The 23,177-nt window shown below is 34.9% G+C and overlaps 1 protein-coding gene across 30 annotated transcripts in view; it reads left to right on the top strand.

The window, feature by feature from the left end:
* Positions 1-23,177, top strand: part of MYO9A (myosin IXA) — a 306,446-nt gene that overhangs the window by 160,037 nt on the left and 123,232 nt on the right. For 22 of the 30 annotated variants that reach the window (XM_073996166.1, XM_073996163.1, XM_073996168.1 and 19 more), the window contains 2 exons: positions 7,501-7,620; positions 20,368-20,443. In XM_073996166.1, the coding sequence (XP_073852267.1) occupies positions 7,501-7,620; positions 20,368-20,443 (196 nt within the window). The remainder of the gene's footprint in view (positions 1-7,500; positions 7,621-20,367; positions 20,444-23,177) is intronic. The other 8 variants (XM_073996176.1, XM_073996170.1, XM_073996171.1 and 5 more) reach the window with 1 other exon arrangement.

The raw sequence follows: 23,177 nt of genomic DNA, 5'->3' as shown, positions 1-23,177 counted from the left end.
TAATTATAATTCCCTTGGCAACCATTAAGAAAAGAACTAAAAAGTGCTATAGTAACAGAAATAACAAGAAAATTAAAATAGTGTACTAGGAAACATCTTATTTATTTATTTATTTGTTTATTTAGAGATCGAGTCTCGCTCTGTTGCCCAGGCTGGAGTGCAGTGGTGCAATCTTGGCTCACCGCAACCTCCACCTCCCAGGTTCAAGCAATTCTTTTGCCTTAGCCTCCCAAGTAGCTGGGACTACAGGCACACACCACCACACCCAGCTAATTTTCGTATTTTTAGTAGTGATGGGGTTTCACCATGTTGGCCAGGCTGGACTTGAACACCTGACCTCAAGTGATCTGCCCACCTTGGCCTCCCGAAGTGCTGGGATTACAGGTGTGAGACACGATGCCTGACTGAAAACATCTATTTAATAGAAAGGAAAGCAGTAATGAGTAATTGAGAAACAAAAATGTCTTAATATGTGAAAATTAAACAGCATACTTCCAGATAACCAATGGGTTGAAGAAGAAATCACAAGATTAGAAAATACTTTGAGATGAGCGGAGGCAAAAACAATACACCAAAACTGACGGGATTCAGCTAAAGCAGTTCTAGGAGGGAAGTTTATATCTTTAAATACCTACATTTAAAAAAGAAGAAAGATCTCAAATCAATAAGCTAATACTCTACCTTAAGAATCTGGGAAAAAAAAAATAAACTCAAAGCACATGGAAGGAGGGATGTAACAAAGAGTAGATCTGAAATAAACGAAGTAGAGAAAACAGTACAGAAAACAAAACCGTGTTGGTTTTCTAAAAAGATAAATGAAATTGACAGACCTTCAGCTAGACTTGACCAAGAAATAGAGAAGACCTCAATTTACTAATTTCAGTAATGAAAGTCGGGGGGGCAATTTTATTGAATTTATGGAAGTGAAAAAGGATTCTAACAGTATGAATGGTTATATGGCAACAAGTTAGAACCTAGTTGAAATGGACAAATTCTTGAATACAAACAACCAATACTTACTCCAGAAGAAACAGAAAATTTGAATAGGCCTGTAACAAAGAAAGAGAATTTGTAATAACATCCTACAAAGAAAAGCCAAGGACAAGGGAATTCACTGATGAATTCTTCCAAATATTTAAAGAAGAATTAACACTAATCCTTTGTAAGCTCTTCCAAAAAACAGAATATGAGGGAATATTTTTCATACCATTTTGTGAGGCAGTATTACCTGGATAGCAGACATCACAAGAAAAGAATACCACAAACAGATATCCCGTATGTATATATATACACGCAAAAATCCTTAACAAAATTCTAACAAATGGAATCTAGCAACAGATAAAAAGTATTATACACCATGACTTGTTGGAGTTTACCCAGGAATGCAAGGTTGTTCAACTTATGAAAATGAATCAATGTAATAAAAACCACATTAATAGAATAAAAGATAAAAATCACGTCATCACCCTCAGAGACACAGAAAAAAGCATTTGACACAAGCCAACACATTCCTACAAAGACACTGAACAAATTGGAAATATAAGGGAAGTTTCTCAACCTGATAAGGGAATCTGTAAGACACCCAAAACTTACATCATACTTAACGGTGAAAGACTGAATGTTTTCCTTTTCCGCTAAGATCGAGAATAAGACAAGATACCCGTTTTCACCTCTTCTGGTTAACATTGTCCTGGAGGTTCTGACCAGGGCAGTTAGGCCAGAAAATGAAATAATTTGAAAGGAAGAAATTATTTAGGTTACAGGTGATGTGATACTGTGTATAGAATATCTAAGGAATCTATAAAAAACATAAAGCCAATAAGTGAGGTCAGCAAGGTTGTAAGGCACGAGATCAATATGCAAAAATAAGTTGTATTTCTATAGTGTAGCAATGAACAACCTGAAAACAAAATTAAATCGGTGCTCATTTACAGGAACACCAATAATAATAAAATAGTTATGATTAAATTTAACAAAAAGAGTTGCAAGACTTGTACAGTGAAGACCACAAAACACCTTTGAACAAACCTGAAGAATACCTGAATAAATGGAGGGATATCCTGTGTTCATGCATTTGAAGACTTAATATGGTTAAGATGGCACCATGGCCCAACAAATCTACTGATTTGATGCAGTTTGATGCAGTCCCTGTCGAAACCTCCGCTGCCTTTTTGTAGAAATTAACAACCTGATCATAAAATTGATACGGAAAGGGATCTGGAAATGCAAGAACAAATTTGGAGGACTTGAACTTCCCAATATGTATTAGGCAATGGATTCTTCCATGTAACAACAAAAAGACAAAGGACAAAAATGGATAAATTGTACTTCATCAAATTGTAAACTTTTGTGCTTCAAAGAACATTATCAAGAAAGTGAAATTACAGTCTGCAGAATAGAAGAAAATACTTGTAAATCATATATTTGATGAAGAACTGGCATCTAGAATATATAGAGAGCTCTTATTACCCAATAACAAAAAAGAAACCAATCTAATGTGGGCAATGGATCTGAAAAGACACATGCAAATGGCCAGTAAACACACTAAAAGATGCTCAGTATCGTTTGTCATCAGGAAAGTGCAAATGAAATCAATAATGAGATAGCCATCACAACTACTCGGATGGCTATAATAAAAGATAGGTAATATCAAATTTTAGTGAGGATATGGAAAAATTAGAAGTCTTGTATACTACTGATGGAAATGTAAAATGATGTAGCCACTTTGTAAAACGTTTTGGCAGTTCCTCAGGAAGTTAAATATAGAATTATATTTGACCCACCAATTCTGCTCCTAAGTATATACTTAGCAGAACAAATAGACAAAATGTGTAGACAGATATTCTTCACAACATCTTTCTAATAGCCAACAAGTAGAGACAACCCAAATGTTCCATCAACTGATGAATGGATGAACAAAATGTGGTATATGTATACATGGAATGTTATTTGTCCATAAAAGAAATGAAATACTGGTACATGCCACAATATGAATGAACCTTGAAAGCATTAAGATATATATATATATTTGTGTGTGTGTGTGTGTGTGTATATATATACAAGTGTATATGTATATATACATATGTGCTGCATATATGTATGTATATACTAATACATATGCTACACACATGCTACATGTATATGATACATACACATACACACACACACACACACGCACATATATATTTTTTGAGACGGAGTCTCACTCTGTCGCCCAGGCAGGAGTGCAGTGGTGCCATCTTGGCTCACTGCAACCTTCACCTCCCAGGTTCAAGCAATTCTCTTGCCTTAACCTCCCTAGTAGCTGGGATCTACAGTCACTCGCCACCATGCCTGGCTCTTTTTGTATTTTTAGTAGAGATGAGGTTTCACTGTGTTGGCCAGATTTTTTCTTAAGAGCCGGGTTTCGCTGTGTTGCATGTGTTGGAATGCAGTGGTGCTATCACAGTTCACTGTAGCCTCAAACTCCTGGGCTCAGGTACCTTCCTGCTTCAGCGTCTCAAGACTCTGGAACTACAGCACATGCCACCATGCCTGGCCTTTTCTTTTTTTAAGTTTGTTTTTAGACTTGGGGTCTTGCCGAATTACCCAGGGTGGTCTTGAACTCCTGGCCTTAAGTGATCCTCCTGCTCAGCCTCCCGAGTGCCTGGGATTACAGGTGCATGCCGCCATGCCTGGTTCTCATTATGATATATCAAAGAAGTACAGTTTCCATATTTGTAATATGGAGTCATATAATACTCTATATTACAAAATGGAATATTGTATGATTCCATTTATGTGAATTGTCCAGAATAAGCAAATCTGTAGAAACAGAACTTAGATTAGTGTTTGCCTAGGGCTAGAGGGTCAGGTATGGAGCTAAGAGACAGGGAGAGCGATAGAGAGTATGGGTGGCTTTTTGTATGATCAAAATGTTCTAAAATTGATTGTGGTAATGTTTATGTAGCTTCATGCATTATACTAAAAGCATTTAATTGTATACTTTAAATCAATGAATTGTTTAGTAGGTGAGTTGTATTTCAATAAAACTGTTACAAACATACAAAAAAGAATATTCTAAAGTGCTTTTATTCATAATAGCTTCCAAGTGTTCGTCAGTGGAAGAATGGATGACCAAATTGTGATATACTCCTACCATGTAACATTACTCAGCCATGAAAAGAAACAAACCACTGATAGAATTAATGAGTCACAAAAAATCCTGAGCAAAAAGCTACATATGAAAGAATATATGCTGTGTTATTTCTTTGGTTTAAGAACAGACAAAATGGCTGGGCCCAGTGGCTCATGCCTGTAATCCCAGCACTTTGGGAGGCCGAGGTGGGAGGATCACCTGAGGTCAGGAGTTCAAGACCAGCCTGACCAACATGGAGATACCCTGACTCTACTAAAAATACAAAAAATTAGCCAGGCTTGGTGGCACATGCCTGTAATTCCCAGCTACTTGGGAGGCTGAGGCAGGAGAATCACTTGAACCCAGGAGGTGGAGATTGTGGTGAGCCGAGATCGCACCGTTGCACTCCAGCCTGGGCAACAAGAGCGAAACTCCATCTCAAAAAAAAAGTAATAAATTGTGATAAATCAGAACTTGATTACTTCTGGTGGGATCAGGGGCAAGGGTAGTACTGATAGGAACGGAGATAAAATAACTTGGGGATTGTGATAGAAATGTTCTCTATCTTGATTCAGGATTTTGTGGACGTAAACGTTTGTTTAAATTCATCAAACTGAGTACTTAAGAAAAGTGTATTTTATGTTTGTGAAATAGAGCTTTTAAAAAAATGGCCTTAAGGCTTTGAGTTGACATTACAGAAACTTTTATAGGGCCAAAGATATTGTAAGGTCTGAATGATACTTTGGAGCTGGGATTGAGCCTCTGTTAAATAGTCCGAGTCCTTCAAACCTTCAAAGTTATGGAACTTTTCTGTCACTAAAAAAATTGTTGAAAAATGCTGGTCCTGCGTAAGAAAAAACGAGGAACCTTAGCAATCTGTGTTAGGCCTTAGATAAGGTTATAAAGAAGTTAGCTTTAAAAAAAAATCAATGCCCTACATCTGCACCATATGTGAGTATGGGTTCTGAATTTATGCTTTGTGTTTGGTGCATAATGTCAAACTAAGAAATTATCATCAAAACCAGTCCAGCAACTAGCATAAGCAAATACTAAATAAATCTCTTTTAAGAGTTGATGATCAGTAGGTCGGGAGCAGTGGCTCATCCCAGCACTTTGGGAGGTTGAGGCAGGCAGGTCACGAGGCCAGGAGATTGAGACCATCCTGGTCAACATGATAAAACCCCGTCTCCACTAAAAATACAAAAATTAGCTGGGCATGATGGCACACCCCTGTAGTCCCAGCTACTGTGGAAGCTGGGTCAGGAGAATTGCTTGAACCTGGGACATGGAGGTTGCAGTGAGCCGAGAGTATACCACTGCACTCCAGCTTGGTGACACAGTGAGACTCCGTCTCAAAAAAAAAAAAAATAGTTGATGAGACTCCTTAGAAAATAATCCCCACTGAAAATATAAACCATCCTAGGAAACCAAACTACCTTGGCAGGGGTTTGGTACATAAAACAAGGAATATCACTTTAAGATTTAGAAATTATATCATAAAACAAACAAGGAATATCACTTTAAGATTTAGAAATTATATCACAGTCTGGAAAACAATGTTCAAAATTATAAAAAGGTATAGAAAGCAGAATGAAAGAACAGGAGAGAGGTTAAAGAAACTAATCTAGGCATGGTGGTGAGACAAAGCAGTCACAGATACAAAAATACCCATATTTAAATGGCACTGCCACCATTTATTAGATGAAATAGAAAATAGAGTTTGGTGGTTGTAGTAATGTTGACTGATTTTTTAAAACTCTACATAATAATTTAGTGTATTTTAATATCTTGAGCTCTTATACAGAATACTTTAACACATAATATTCTTGAATTATTTTTGACTAGCAGATTATCAGATTAGCTGTTGAAAGGCGTGATTGTTTAGTGATAACTTCTTCAATTTACAATTTGAATGGAGTCTGACTAGAACTCACTGAGTGTTTTTTCCTCAACTGGTCCCCTTCAGCTGACTGCCAAACCAAGTGCTGTGGAGTCTGAGGCCTAAGCTTTCTTTCTCCAAGCAATCCATCAAGGGGGATTACTGGTAATAATGAGAATAGAGTATTTTTATCGAGGTATCTTTTGAGTAAGAAATGAAGTTAAGCTCGGTTATACTTCTCTTTTTAAAACATTCAACCTTTGTACCTATTGACTTTTTGTATTGTACAAATAATATAGTATTTTACTAGTTTAGTTACTTTTTATTATGAAAAATATTTCAAATTCACTTTATTTTTTAAAAGCCTGTTTCTGTGTATAGTATTATATGATTTATGGTATTAGATTCCCTCTGCATTGCTATATATGGCTGCCTATTCTCTGCATATATAAATTCAATTTAGAGAATTAGAACGAGACTAAAATATGCCCTACAAACCTCTTTGAATCAGTATGAGACTGTTTAACTTTTAAACTTATTCTACTATGAGATTTTTCCAAAGATTGTTCTCTTGTATCTCATTCCTAATTATACAGTAAAATGCAGTAATAGAACTTCAGTTCATTTTAATGTGTTACTTAATTTGCCTCTATGTTATTATGCACTTTGTCTTCTAAAAGCAAACTTACTTAAATTTGAACATTATACCCTAACTCCAGAGGTGATCTCTGAATAAATGATACACAACCACCACTCTAAAGCCTGAAAACTCTTTATTGCTAATATTTATGGCACTCATCTCCCATTCACTTTATTGCTTAAATACTCACCTTAAATAACACTGATCTGGGGCTTTGGTCTTTACTTGAATGTGCTCTCTTCTTTTTTTCACTGGTAGCTGATTTTTATCCTACTTTCCTAAGAATTGATAATGAGGTACAGATTCTTCAGCTTTGTTTTCAAATTTGTAATTACAGAAGTGCTGCTGGGCTTTCCTGCTCTATGGTGCTTTTCTTCATATTTTCATTATTGACACACTTGTTGGAATTCCTACAAGTGTGGTTAATTGCAGGATTTGTGAAAGAATTGTTTAACTTTCAGTAAATTATTTTGGGTATATTTCTCTTCGGGGTTCCATCAGTGTTGCCAACTATATGTTAATTATGTTTGAGACCTGATAAAAATGAGTCTATTTTTAAAAAATAAATCTTACAAATTGCTTTTGAATTTTTGCTTGTATTGAGAAATTTTTAATATGGTGTTAACTAACAATTTTTTGAGTACTGAAAAAGACACTTTGAATATCTGAAAAGACCTTTATTTTTTCCTATTATTTTTAAGCATTTTCCTCAAAATAATTGGACATTCACATATAACCTCTATTATTTGATACATTTTTATACACCCTTAAATAGTTGGCAGCATTGTCCTTGATTCTCTGTTGGTTTGGGCTTATATAATGTCTTTTTCTTTTCTCCATTTTTTTTTTTTTTTGCTTCCTAAGGACATGATGATACAGCGCCATGTGCAATTTTGAAAAGTATGGATAGTTTTAGCTTTCTCCAACACCCAGTCCACCAGAGGAGCTTAGAGATTCTGCAGAGATGCAAGGAAGAGAAGTACAGTAAGGCTACAAATCCTGATAAACTGTTATCACATATCCATTTGGAAATGGAAACCAGGAGCATCTTACACCAGGGTGGGATATAGATTTCACAGGCAACATGGCCTCCATAAACCTCTGAGCAGTCTTTGAATATTTCTGTTGAGTCTTCAGTAGTTTCTTTTGAAAATACTGATAAACTTTTTTTTAACTGTGGTGACTTTTCTGTTTGCCTGTGATCATTGGATTGTTAATTATACTTGGTTACAGTCACTGGATTGGTTTCTATTTGTCTTTCAAGTAGCCAAGTGATGGATAGGAATCAACAATGTTTTCTTTCCTGCTCATTAAAAAAAAAAAAAAAATTGAGGTCTAATTGAAGTAAAAAACTGAATGCAAAGAGAACAGTTTGGTAAGTTTTGACGTATGTAGGCACCCATGAAATTATCTCCAGAATCAAAATAATGAATATGTTCAGCATTCCCAAAAAGTTTTCTCATACCCCTTTCTAAATCTGGCTGATTTTTGTGTTTGCTTATGCTTGAATTTCAACATTAGCAAATGTTATTTTTGTGTATCATTGGTAAATCCACTTAGTTTGATTGCAGTGCTTCAACCAGCCTTTCCTATGTCTGGTTTAGAGCAAAGCCACCGCATTAATGTTTTGACTTGAGGAAGAATAACAGAATCATGGTGCATGTTCTTTTGTTTGCTTTTTTATAAAATTGGTGTAAAAAGATGCCCTTGGTCTCCATTTCCTTTCTTGCTCTTTACTTGTTGTACTCATTCTGCATGAAAATTGATTCTTTTGCCAGTTGTAAGATTAGTTACTATTATTGAGGCACTGCTATTGTGAGAATAAGTGGATCCTTCAAAATACTCAAAGACAACTCAGCAATTTGCATATAATGGACCTACATAATCTGTTCTGAGCTTTTAATAAATTACCACTGATATAGTTTGCTAATTTCACAGTTTTCTGGTTGAAATTCCATGAAATTTTACTATCCAGTTGTCAGTGAGAGGAGAATATAAGTAGAATTCCTAAGAGCAAATGTTGTGGATTCTTTTTCAATTCCTGTTACCGTCTTGGTTAAAAAAAAAGGGTGTGTAATGTATTTTGAAAAACAGTATTTAAAGTATTTTCTCATTTTAAGAAGAACAAAGGTAAGTGTTGCATTTTAAAAAGACATCCTTAATATTATTCTTAATTGTTGCTGGTGTTTCTGAGAGGAATGTAACAAATCCTCATTCCAGTTATTCATCTTCCTATTCTGTCTTTTAATCCATGGGACATTATTTAAAATAGTCTATAAATCATTTTGGGGAGCTTAAATTAATTTCTCTTAATTCTTTAAATAGTTGCAAATGGTTTATTTGCTTTGTTTTTTCATGACTCAGCCTACAACCCCAGACCTGATTGTATGCCAGCTACATATGGATCTTGACTAGGAAGGCACCAGTTTCAGCATAGGCTACATGAAGAAATTGTGCGTCTATGTGTGTTTACTTGCAAATTTCTACTTTTGTGAACGTTGGAGCTCTTCCATTATTTTATGTAATTTATTCCATTTTCCACTATAGTATTAGCAATATACTAATTATAAAAAGGTATCACATTATAAATTTTATTATATGTAAAATTGTAAATTCAAGTTTTGGAAATTGTTCTTAAGAAAACGGGACTACCAGCTTTAGGTAGTGGTGAATTGGTGAGGTGAATGAATCCTCCCACAAGTAACAGCGATAAAACCTGAAAAAAAAATTTTAAAATAACCGAGTATTTGAAAGTACGGGAAAAAGACCAAAAGTAGGCAGAAAGTAGGGAAAAGTTTATTCTTTAAAGGTAGTAAAGCAGTGGGTAAGAATTGTGAATTTGTCGCTTTTTATACAAGGGGTTTTCCTAACTTGCATGGTTTCAGAGATAGAAAACAACCACCACCACCATACTGGCTTATTATGTTGGAAGACTTTCAGAGCAGCTTGGAGTTTAGGAGGAAAATCCTGGAACTGAGAGAGCTGCTAAAGGGCTAAAACACAAATTAAAGTATGAACTCTGCACAAATCCCTGGCTGACTGCTGTGAGTATGCAGGGAAGACCCCAGGAACCGTATTAAAAAAAAAAAAAGTGGAAACCAAATAAAAGATAATCCTTGAAAGACATAACTATAATAGCTGAGATTTGCAACTTTGCTGCTTTTTAGAAAAACTGAGGAAATTTTCTGCCTGTGCTTAGCTTGTGTGGGAAAAACAAGTCTTTTTGCCTTAATTGGAGTCCCATAGGAAATGAGAGATAAAGGAGTCGGAAAATTATTTGAAGACAGTGGCAGAAAACATCCCTTATTTGGTTAAAAAAAAAAAAAAAACCCAACATAGTGAAACCCTGTCTCTACTGAAAATACAAAATTTAGCCAGGCATGGTAGTGCACACCTGTAATTCCAGCCTCCTCGTGTGGCTGAGGCACAAGAATTGCTTGAACCTGGGAGGTAGAGGTTGCAGTGAGCTGAGATCACACCCCTGCACTCCAGCCTAGGCAACAGAGCGAGACTCTGTCTCAAAACAAACAAATACTAGCTTACAGATCCAGGAAGATCAGTGACCACAAAGCCGGATAAATATGAAGGAAAACTACACCTAGGCACATTATAGATTAAAATGTTAAAGGTAAAGAGAAAATCTTGAAAGCAGCCTGGAAAATATGTACATATTAAATACAGGGGAATAATGAGATGATTAACACCTGACTTCTCAGTAAAAATAATGGAGGCCAAAAGGTGTCAAAAAATCATGTTTAATGTGTCATGTCCCCCACCTCCCCCAAAAAAATCTGAGCCAGAATTTCTATATTTGCAGTTTGGGTCCAGACAGGTTAACTGATAGAAGAAAAATTAACAATCTTCAGAAGAACCTAACAGTATCCACTGTTGCTGTGATGTGTTATCCACAATGTCCTGTTATCATGTAGCAAAAGTATCCTTCAAAAATGAAGGTGAAATATATTTTCAGACTAATGGAGTCTGAGAATTTGTCACCATATGCATTCTATGGGAAATGATAATAGAAATTCTTCATGCTCAAGGGAAATCATCCCAGGATCGTAACTTGGGTCTATAGTAGGGGTTGGCAAAATTTTTCTGCGAAGAGCAGACAGTGAATATTTTAGGCTTTGTAGGCCAGTATGGTTTCTGTTGCAGCTACTCAACTCTTCTGTGAAGGGAGCTATAGACAATACATAAATAAATGAGTATAGCTGTGTTCCAATAAAGCTTTATTATGGACATTGATACTTAAATTTCAAAAAATTTTCACATGGTACAAAAATGTTCTTTTTCTCCTCAGTTAAAAACTATATAAGCCATTCATAGGTCATACAAAAACAGGCAGTGGGTTTGGTTTAGGCCATGGACTCTAGTTTGCTGATACATGCATGAATTACTGGCAGGAATAAAGAAGGCACAACTAATAAATATGTATAAAAATATAAATGACTACACATATTTTCTTGCCTTCTCTTAATTAAAAAAAGACTGTTTAAAGTAAAAAATCTGACATTATTTTGACGGTTTAAAATATGTCCACAAATTGATACTCCCCCCTTCATAAGGCATGTGCTGTACTTAGTGACTTGCATCCAAGAAATGGAATGTGGCAGAAGTGACAGTGTGTGACCTTCAATATTAAGACATAAAGATATTGCGGCCTTTCCTCCTTCTCTTTGTTTCTGGTGCTCCCGCCTTCTCTCCAAAGTGGCTCTTCTCTGAAATTTCTCAGGGAGGAAATTAGAGGAGTGAGGAGAAATTGAAGTTTTGGGGAGCATGAGCTATACCCCACTTCCAGAAATGACAGGAGCCCTAGAAAGAAGGAATCAGATGGCAGAAGGAGAACGGGTAGAAAAGAAGAATCTGACTTTAATTTGCACCCATTCTTTTGGCCTTCAGTTCCGTTTTGGATGATTGAGAATATAATGTGCATCAGCAAGATGAAGGATCAGCAATTGCCAGGGAAGGGCTGAGGGCTTACTCCACCTCGTTACTCTCACCTTGCTGACAGTGCCTATTTTAATGTCCCTAACCTCAGGTATCAGTATGGTCATTCAGATGATTGAAAATTTAGTGGATTGTCTGATCAAAATGGAATTAAATGCAAATCAATAACAGATATATCTGAGAAACCTTCAAATATTTGAAAAATAAAATGTATATGTAACTAATGAGTTGAAAAAATTTCATAAGGGTAACTTGGAAGTTTTTTGATCTGAAAGATGATGGAAACACAACATATTACAACTTATGGACTACAAATGAAGAAGTACTTAGGAGAAAACTTACAGCTTTAAATTCTTAAATTAGAAAAGTAAGGTAAAATAATCAGTGATTTAGGCTTTCACTTTAAGCTAGGAAGAAAAGAGCATATTAGACTCCAAATAAATAGAAGGAAGTAAATAAAACTTTTTTTTTTTTTTTTTTTTTTCTGAGACAGAGTCTGGCTCTGTTGCTCAGGCTGGAGTGCAGTGGCACCACCTTGACCCACTACAACCTCTGCGTCCCAGGTTCAAGTGATTCTCATGCCTCAGCCTCCCAAGCACCTTGGGCTACAGGTGGATGCCACTGTTTTGCTTTGTTTTGTTTTGTATTTTAGAGATAGGAGCTCGTTTTGTCATGCAGGCTGGAGTGCAATGGCACAATCATGGCTTGTTGCAGCCTTGACCTCCTCGGCTCAAGTGATCTTCCCACCCCAGTCTCTCAAGTAGCTGGGTCTACAGGTGCATGCCACCATGCCCTGCTAATTTTTAAATTTTTATTTGTGGAAATGGAGTCTCACTGTGTTGTCCAGGTTGTTCTCAAACTCCTGGCTTCAAGCAATCCTCCTGCCTTGGCCTCCCAAAGTACTAGGATTACAGATGTGAGCCACTACATCTGGCCTAAAGCTGGTTTTTTGAAAAGAACAATGAAGCTGATAAATTTCTAGCCCAGCATGGTGCAGTAGAACTTTCTGCGATGTGGAAATGTTCTCCAGCTACACTGTCAGTACTGTAGCTGCTAGCCACATGTGGCTGTTAAGCACCGAACTGTGTCTGGTGTAGCTGAAACTGAAGTTCTCGTTTTGTTTAATGAGTTTATATAGCCACATATAGCTAGTGGCTACTGTATTGGACAGTGCAGTTATAGCTATTTTGATCTAGAAAAGTAAGAGAAGACACAAAGCTATTACCTAGAATGAAAGAGTGGCCACAATTGTAATTTCTACAGAAATCAGAAGTTTGACAAAGAGATTATGAACATTTATGGCAATCAGTTCAACTGACATGAAATGGAAAAATTCCTTGAATGTCAATGGTTATTAAAATCAACCCAAGAAAATACGGAAAATATGAATAGTGCGATATCTTTTTACAATATTGAATTCTTAACTAAAATTTTCCCCTCACACAAAGTTCAGGCCCAGATAGGCTGATTAGTAATTTTATTTAAGAAATGACTATTCTACCAGTTCTCTTCAACTCTTTCAAAAAACAGAGGAGAAGGGAACACTATCCAAATCATTTCATGAGGCCAGTGTTATTATTCTGTTACCAAAACAGCAGCCTTAAAAAACTACAGACCAATATAACTTCATGATGGTAGATATAAAAATAATAATAGCTGGCTGAATTCAGCAGTATATTAAAGATAATACATGAAGACCACATGGAATTTATTCCAGGGATGAGAAAGGTTGGTTTGACCGTGTTAACCATATAAAAAGAAAGCCACATATGATCGTCTCAGTAGATGGAGGAAAAGTTTGTCTTACCACCACACTCATTCTATTTTAAAACTTTAGTCGCCTAGGAATAGAGACCAGCTTCCTCTACTTTATGAAGAACATGCATGAAAATCCTACAGCAAACTTCATACTTAATAGTGAAAGATTGAATACTTTTTCCCTAACATTAAGAACAAAGCAAAGACATTTTTTGCCACTCAGATTTGACATTTACTAAAGGTCACAGGTGGTGCAATAGGCAACAAAAATAAATTGTACATAGATTGAAAACAAATAGTCAACAAATTCATTGGAAAAGTGCTCTTAAAACTAAAAAGTGAGTTTAACATTTTTACAGGATACCAAGTAATTATAGAAAATTGTAATACCCTAGCCATGAGCACTTAGAAAATGATTTACAAATTCCATTTACTATACATCTATGGCGGCCAGCCTCCTAGATGTCACAAGCTTTTATAGTCTTCTCCTGTATTTTACAAGAGTTGGTCTGTGTGACAGAAAGCACATGGCAAAAATGATGGTATGTCACTTTTAAGATTGCTGTAAAAGACTGCAATTTCCTTCTGGAGTACTGCTTCACTTGCTAGCCCTCTGTGAAATCGCTGTCTCTTGGAGAAACAAGATGCTATTTGTGAGTAGCCAAAACTCAGTATGAACTGAGGCTTGTCACCAACTATGTGAGTGACCTTAGAAGTGGATCCTTCATTTCAATGTTGAGATGACTGCAGCCTTGGCTGATAGCTTGAATACAACCTCTTGAGACACCTTGAGTCAGAACCACCCAGCTAAGCCACTCCTGAATTCTTGTTCCTCTAAAAACTATTTGAGATGATAACTTGTTTTAAAGTACTGGATTTTGGAGTAATTTAATATGCAGTGGATAATTAACAGAAACATGAAATACTTGGGGATAAATTTAACAAATATGTGTAAGAGTTGTACGTTACTAGGAGAAATTGAAGAATACAGTGAAGAGAGATACATATTTATGTTTGTATTTTTGAGATGCAGCTCTCTCTCAGATGGATCTATAGATTGAATGCAACCCAATAAGTATAATAGCAGATTTTTGGTAGAAATTAACAAGCTGAATCTAAACTTTATGGAGAAATGTAGAATACCCAAACTGTCCAAAACAATTTTTAAACAGAACAAAGCTGGATAATTTACATCATATGATTTTGAGACTAAAATATTCATGACATTGTTCTATTGTTGTTAAGGATCAATAGATTAATGAACCAAATACAAAATACAGAAGTAGATCTACACTTAAACAGTCAGTTGATTTTCTGTTAAGGCACCAAGATAATTTAGTGGGGGTAAGGGGTAGTCTTTTAAACAAATAGCACTAGAACAACTGGATATCCATAAGGTATAAGAGAACTTTGACCTTTATACATGTAAGTTAACTTTGAAATGTGTCATACAGCTCTTTGTAAGGACCAAAATTATTAATTTTTTATTAAAATAGAAAACCTGAGAAATTTTTGTAATCTTGCGACGGGCAAAAGTTTCTTAGATAAGACCTAAGACTATGAGTATAAAAGGCAAAATTTGACAAATTGGAGATAGCCAATTTGAAAACTACTTTTCTTAACTGCTGTTAAGAAAACAAAAAAAACATACCACCACCTGGGAAACAGTATTTGTTACAATTTGTAATATTCATACCTGATAATGGACTTGAAAACAAAATATAAAAACTACAATAATAAGATAAACGGGCCAGTTTTCAAATGGGCAAAAGATTTGAACATGCACTTCCACAAAAGAAGATTTGTCTGTGTTCTCATGAAAGATGTTCAACTTTGTTATTCATTATGGAAAGACAAATTGTAATCTGAGTAAGGTCACTAATACCCTCTATCGGGGCTAAAATATAAGAAGTTGAAATACTAACTGATAAGCATGTGGAGCAACTGGAGCTCTCATACTGTCTCTTGGCAGTGTCAAATGGTACCATTATTTCCGAAAACAGTTTGTCAGTTTTATAAAGATAAGCATATTTTTCCTATATGTTTCATGAATTCAAATCTCAGTTATTTACCTGAGAAATCAAAGTATATATTCACAAAAGACTTTTACAGATGAATCTCTAAAGTGTTATGCTAAGGGAAGGCCTATCCTCAAAGCATACTGTTTTATTCCATTTATACAAAGTTCTAGACAATACAAGCCAATCTGTGTGGAGAGCAAGTTAGTGATTGTCTTGACCCGTAAGTACGTGTGGGAGATTGTCCAAGAAGGGGCATGAGGCAACTTTGGTGATGATGGAAATGTTTTGTATCTTTCTTTGCTGGTTATTAGTGTGGTGAATGCGTTTAGCAAAACTTATTTAACTATGTACTTAACATATATATGTTTAACTGTTTGAAATTTTTAGTCCAATAAAAAATGGACATGTCATTAATTACATGTCATTAAGCCTGATACAAGTTACAAGTAAATACCTAGATTATTTTTCGTGAAACTAAGAATATCCAAAATAAAAAATTGTATATGATCAGAACTACTGGTTGCAGATGGTTTGCAGAGACAAATATAGAAGATACTGGCATGCATTTTGGTGAAAACTGAAGGGAAAGTGGGGAGCTCTACTGCTCTTGAATTAACATAATCTTTTCAAGTTTAGGAAATCAGTATAGGTAAATAAATTGAACATGTGCCTTAAGGACAACCACAGTAATAACAATTTTTATCTTTTAAGGTAGCATAAGAAACCTTATAAAGTGAAAACCAAGAAGGGAAAAAATGAAAGAGTGAAATAAATGAAAAACATGAAATAAAATGCCAGAAACAAGTATTATTTAACATTAATGTAAATGGTTTACACTCACCAGTTAAACTCTCAATGAATTTTTCAATAGTTTAAGTGATAGCTACATGATTTTTAATTAAAGTGGTGAAAATAAAAGGATGGACAGTGATGTACCAGGCAAATATGAATGATAGCAATTAATAAAGCTAGACAGTAATCTGAACAGATGTTCACCTATGTATATTTCTGAAATTTAGTTGAGAAAGACAGAAGCTGAACCCACTAGAAAGTTTTGATATTTAATAAAGAACTTGATAAATGTATATATAAATCTAAATAAGCAACAGTTTTATAAAACTTATACCTAATGTTCTTGATGAAGGAAAGGAAACAAGGTGAAAGTAAGTATTGGGTAGCAATAACATCCCTAATGAGAAGGGGATGACTTTAAAACATTTGAATGTTCTTGTACTCTTCAGGGAAAGAGAAGAGATTATTAGTTTAGAATTCATGAGTATGTTAAACATTTAAGGGCAAATAAAGCAGAGAGTGTATACAATTTGTGGAACAAAAGAAGTCAAAATACAAAGAAAACAATAGAAGCCTGAATAAAAGCATATAATAGTTAAGGTAAATAAAAAAATATAAACTAACATGTCAGAAAAAAATTCCAGATGTATCTATTATAGCAGTAAGTTAAAATGGAGTTAAAATGGACTGAGCTGAACAGTTTAAAAAACATTATGAATTAAGGAAGATGAGCAAAATTTAGCTGTAGAATGCTTACAAGGACAAACCTAAAGCATATGAACACAAAAAAATTAAGAATATTAGGAAAGACTTATATCAGAAAACTTATCCTTATTCTTTTGTACATTTTCCCACCTCCTTTAGGTAACCACAGATTGATTACTATAAGTCAGCTTTACATTTTCTAAAAATTTTACTCAAGTGGGATTACACAGTATGTATTTTGTGTTCTGATTGTGTTATGCAACATAGTTATGCATGTATTCATGCATATTTTTCCATGTATCAGTCATTTGTTGCTCAGGTGTGTTCCATTGTATATGTATATACACACATTGTATTTAATTTATGTGATATATGTATATAATTGTGCTTATTGATTTATTGATATAGTTAAGAGTTATATATATTGTTAGAGCTATTGTGAACAACAGTGCTATGAACATTCTTTTTTGAGTCATTTTGCAGACATATTTTTATTCCTCAGTAAATACTTATGAGTGAAGTTATTTCATGAAATAGGCATATGTTTAACATCATTACGAACTATCAAATTTTTGGCATTTTTAAGATGTGCCATGTTCTTAGGGCTTTATTTGTGATGGTTACTCAGATGTCATCCCATTGTTATTCCTTCATATGTCGTGTACCTTTTTTTCCTTTGACTTTATATTTGGCATTCAGCAATTTGATTCTCATGTCTCTAAATATGATTTATATTAATTTTCTTTGGGATTTGCTGTACCTTTTGGACTTTCATTGTTTTTCATCAAATTTAGACAATTTTTGGCCAATATTTTTCAAAAATTTTTTCTGCTGCAATTTCTTTTTTCCTTCTGAAACTCCAATTACGTGTTGTTACAATATTTGATACCATCTCAATATAGCTATTTTCAAATTCTTTTTTTCTAATTCGAACAAATAGGAGATCTTGGGATCTGATGGGTTTGTTGTTGTTGTTTTTGAGATGGAGTCTCGCTCTGTCCTCCAGGTTGGAGTGTAATGTCGCAATCTTGGCTCACTGCAACCTCTGCCTTCTGGGTTTGAGTGATTCTCCTGCCTCAGCTTCCTAAGTAGTTGAGATTACAAGTGCATGCCACCATGCTGGGCTAATTTTTGTATTTTTGTGGAGACAGGGTTTTCCCATGATAGCCAGGCTGGTCTTGAACTCCTGACCTCAGGTGATGCGCCCACCTCTGCCTCCCAAAGTGCTGGGATTACAGGTGGGAGCCACTGCACTTGGCCGGATGTGTTGATTTTTAAATGGGATCAGGGAGTGGGCTACACAGTGCTTCATTTTTTAATCTGAGTGATCCATCATAAGTGTTTAGTATATTATTATTTAGGCCACTTTTATGTTTAAAATACTTAATAATTGATGAAAAAATGGTAACCGTTGCCTAATGTATTGTCTAGAAATTTACTCCTCTTTCTTCTGTCTCCTCCTTCTTTCTTTTTCCTCCTTCTTTGAGATGGAGACTTCCTCAGCCATCCAGGCTGGGGGTGAGATGTTGCAATCATAACTCACTGTAGCCTCAAATTCTTGGACTCAAGCCATTCTCCTTGAAGATTGTTTGCAAGATTGTTTTCAAGATTGTTTCAGCTCTTCGGGATCCCTTGTATTTCCGTGTTAATTTTAGGATTAGCTCATTCATTTCTACAAAAATAATTATCTGGAATTTTAATAGAAAATGCATTGATCTGTAGGTCAGTTTGGGGAACATTGACATCTTAACAATGTTATGTTTTCCAATTCATGCACATAGGTAGCATTCCATTTAGTTGGGTCTTTATTTTCTTTTAATGATGTTTTATAGTTTTCAGTGTAGACATTTTATACTTTTAAAAATGTCATTTCAGAATATTTATTGCTATTTCCGCCCCTCCTCCCCCAGCCCCGTCCCCACTTCCCACTCCCCACTCCAAGGCAGGGTCTCAGTCTGTCGCCCAGGCTAGAGTGCAGTGGCACGACCTCAGCTCACTGCAACCTCGACCTCCGGGTCCCAAGCAATTCTCCCACATCAGCCTCTCAAGCTGCGGCTATAGGTGTCAGCCACCACACTCGGCTAATTTTTGTATTTTTTGTAGAGATGGGGTTTTACCATGTTGCCCAGGCTTGTCCTGAACTCTTGGGCTCAAGTAATCTGCCTGCCTTGGCCTCCCAAACTGTTGGCATTACTGGCATGGGCCACTGTGCCTGGCCCATTTGCATGATTTAAACAGAACAAAGAGTCTTCTGTGGATTTTCAGTTTCCCTCATTCATACAGAAAGATAACAATCACTTCATGTGGATATAGTGTTGACTATGTGCCAAGCACTCTTCTAAGCACTTTTATATACATTTTATTTTTAGTATAGATGAAGTCTGAGTTGGCCAGCTGGTCTTGAAATACAGAGCTCAAGTCATCTGCCTGCCCGGCCTCCCAAAGTGCTGGGATTACAGGTGTATGCGACCACGCCTGGCCACCACTGTATATTTATTTGTTTCCAGTAGTTTTGTAGAACTCGTTTATTAGTTCAAATGAGCTTTTTTTTTTTAATCTGCCTACAAGATTGTCATCTTGAATAGAGATACTTTTACTTCTTTTTTTGCCAGTGTATCTTTATCTATATTAAATGTTTGTGTGTGTGTTATAAAAATTGATAGCCTTATGTTTACAGAACTTACATGTTTATCATATGATTTGAAGAACATTACATTTTTAAAATATTGGTAATTCTTAAGCAATTTGTCTTTTATATTCATTGTATTTATCTGTAATGTTAATTCTCAATACATTGATACTCATTGTATTTATCTGAACGTGTCAGAAACATATTACTAAAAAATGATGCATCAAAATAAGAAATGAACTTGTGCAGTCGTAAAAAGAACAAGATCATGTCTTTTGTGGGAACATGGATGGAGCTGGAGGCTATTGTCCTTAGCAAACTAATGCAGGAACAGAAAACCAAATACTGCATATTCTCACTTATAAGTGGGAGCTAAATGATAAAAACTTGTGAACACAAAGAAGGAAAAAACAGACAGTGAGGTCTAGTTGAAGGTGGAGATTGGGAAGAGGGAGAGGAGCAGAAAAAATAACTATTGAGTACTGGACTTAATACCTGGGTGAAATAATTTGTACAACAAACCCCCATTACATGAGTTTACCTTTGTAACAAACCTTCATGTGTACCCCCCGAACCTAAAAATAAAAATGAACTTTTACACTTCTGGGCCTTCAGTCCGGTCACCCTTGTATTTCCTGAAGTTAATGATTCAATGAAAGAAGAAATAAAAGATTTCATTATTAAATTTTCTAATTGGGTTCACTGTTAACTAAGATCTGTGACAGTTTTGAGACTTGGGTCATATAATTATTTAGATATTTCTGAAATATTTAGCAAATACTCGTTATTAAATTTCATCTGTCTTTAGAAAAATTGTTTCACGTTTCATTTTTCTTCACACTGATTTGAAATGTTCTGTTTTTTAAATTTTACTAGGTATAACCCGGAAAAATCCCAGAACACCTCTTTCTGATCTCCAGGGCATGAATGCTCTAAATGAAAAAAACCAACAGTAAGTGTGTTTGGTTTATGTTTTCAAAGACATATAGAAGAAATAACTAGCATTCTTGTTGATATTTTTGTGACTTTAAAAGTACCAAGTAATTCAGGTGTTGTTTTATTTCTTAAATCCTTTATAAGTGATGTGATAACACATTAATAGGTTAAAGTTAACAAAATTTGTTTACAGTTGCTTCTGGTAAAATGGCTTTACAATTTTGAAAAAGTTTCTTCAGAATAATTTAAAATGAGCTCATATATTTTAATTGCTGAGACCCTTCGTGCATTTTATGTCTTTTACAAAATTTAAGGGTTATTCTGCTGCTTTCTGTGGAGAAATCTTATTGGGAAGTAATAATAGAATAGTTTGATTTACATCAAACCATCTAATACCTTTTTTGGGTGAGTGTGATTAACAAAGCTTACCTTTTACTATTTTCAATGATGAATTCCTGAGAACAATTTGACAGTAACAAATATAAATAATTTTATGAGTTCATAAAGTCTCTTTGTTTTTTATGTATACTATTTGATAAAGACTGTAATTTATATGAGGAGAAGAACATTGTTTCTAGAATGCATTCTCTGTGTTTTAAACATCATCAAAAAATTGAGCTTCCTAATACTCTGGTAATAAGGATGATCTGTCATTAAAATGAAGGTATAACTTCACTGATCATTTTTTCCAATTGAGTTACTATGTCTTTCTAATACATAATTGTCACTTGTCTGCTCAATAACTTTTTCATGACTCTTTATTGTCTATTAAAAGTCTAGGTTCAATAACTTCATGTGCAAGATCTGTCACAGCCCAAGTATCTAGCCACAAATATATTCACTTCGAATGCCACAAATTAAACTATTTGCTATCTTTATATTGTATGTCCTTTGTTTTCTTAACAGTAGTATTTGACTAATTATGATATCTACCACCATATTTTCATGTTAAATTTTACCCCAAAACAAATTAGATAGTTAACCTTGACCTGTGTACCTTCAGTTTCATCTGTTGGCAGTATTCTCACCATGGTCATCGGATGAGAACCCAATTTTCTTGATTATATAAAAAAGAAACCACGATATGCCTCATTTCACAAAGCAGTTAGTGGTTTTAAGTTTCCTAATTTCTAGTTCGTGTTTCTTTCTTTGTACTTTCCATTTTGGATACCTGAAGTGGTCTATGTGGGTTTCTGGTTCAGTTCCAGACCACCACAATAAAATGAATTCTCAGTAAAACAAATCACACAGATTTTTTGGTTTCCCAGTGCATATAAAAGTTACATTTACACTATACTGTAGTCTGTCAATTGTGCAATAGTATTATGTTTAAAAAATATATACCTTAATTAAAAAATACTTTGTTGCTAATAAAACTAACAATCATCTGAGCCTTCAGTGAGTCATAATCTTTTTGCTGGTAGAGGGTCTTTCCTTGATGTTGATGGCTGCTGACTGATTAAGGTGGTGGATGCTGAAAATTGGAGGGGCTATGGCAATTTCTTAAAATAACACAATGAAATTTATTACATCAATTGCCTCTTCCTTATAGGAAAAATTTCTCTGTAGCATCCAGTGCTGTTTGATAGCATTTTAACCACAGTGGAACTCCAGAATTGGAGTCAATCCTCTTAAGCCCTGCCACTGCTTTATCAACTCAACTTATATAATGCTTTGAATCCTCTGTTGCCTGTTTTTAAAAGAATTTTTTCCTCAGCAGTCCTTAACCACAGAATACGTTGTCATTTCAACAATTTTCACAGCATCTTCACCAGGAATGTATTTTTCTGCTGCATTTTTTCCTCCGTCTCCGTCCCTCCCTTCTTTCTTTCTTTCCTTCTTCCCTCACTTGCTTCCTTCCTTCCTCTCACTCTCTTCTCTCTTTCTCCTTTTGTTTCCTTTTTTTTTTCTCTAAAGCCAGAGTAGCACTCATTTTTTTAAATGAGAAAAATATAAGTGCACACACAAACCATCTTAAGTGCAATATGATTCTCCCGTTTGAGAAGACACATTATCTTAGGGATAATGATTCACTGACTTTTTTTAATGGTTTAGCACAAAATAATGAAAATACAAGCATTTCTAAAGAGTTTATTGATTACATGCCATTTATATATCTTGAATAAATGCTCTAAGCAAATGGAAGCTGAGATTTATAAATATGGACAAATGTGAAATTGTTGTAAGTAGCTATCTCCTGATATTTATTTTAAAAAAATTTTAGTTCACTCATAATAATTATACATATTATAGGGTACAGTGTGATGTTTTGATACCTGTATACATTGTATAATGATCAAATTAAGGTAATTACCATATTCATCTCAAATATTTATCATTTTTTTGTGGTGGGAACATTTCTCTTTCAAAATTTTCTTTTCTAGCTATTTTCAGGTATATAATACCTTATTGTTAACTATAATCACTCCATTGTTCAATAGAAGACCAGAATTTATTCCTCTTGTCTTACTGTAACTTCATACCCGTTGACCAACCTCTCCCCTTACTACACTGCTCCACCTCGTTACCTTTTCCAGTCTCTGATAATCACTGTTCTATTCAGTACTTCTGTGAGAGCAGCTTATTTAGATTCCACATATGAGTGGGGTCATGCAGTGTTTGTGTTTCTGTGTCTGGCTTATTTCAGTTAACATAATGTACTCTTATGTTTGTCCATGTTGTCCAAATGATAGGACTTTATTCTTTTTTTAATGACTGAATAGCATTCCATTGTGTGTATATACCACATT

The sequence above is a fragment of the Macaca fascicularis genome, chromosome 7 (assembly GCF_037993035.2).
Source record: "Macaca fascicularis isolate 582-1 chromosome 7, T2T-MFA8v1.1".
NCBI classification, from domain to species: Eukaryota; Metazoa; Chordata; class Mammalia; order Primates; family Cercopithecidae; genus Macaca; species Macaca fascicularis.
The sequence above is the reverse complement of the archived record's forward strand: the minus strand, read 5'-3'. Positions and strand labels throughout refer to the sequence as shown.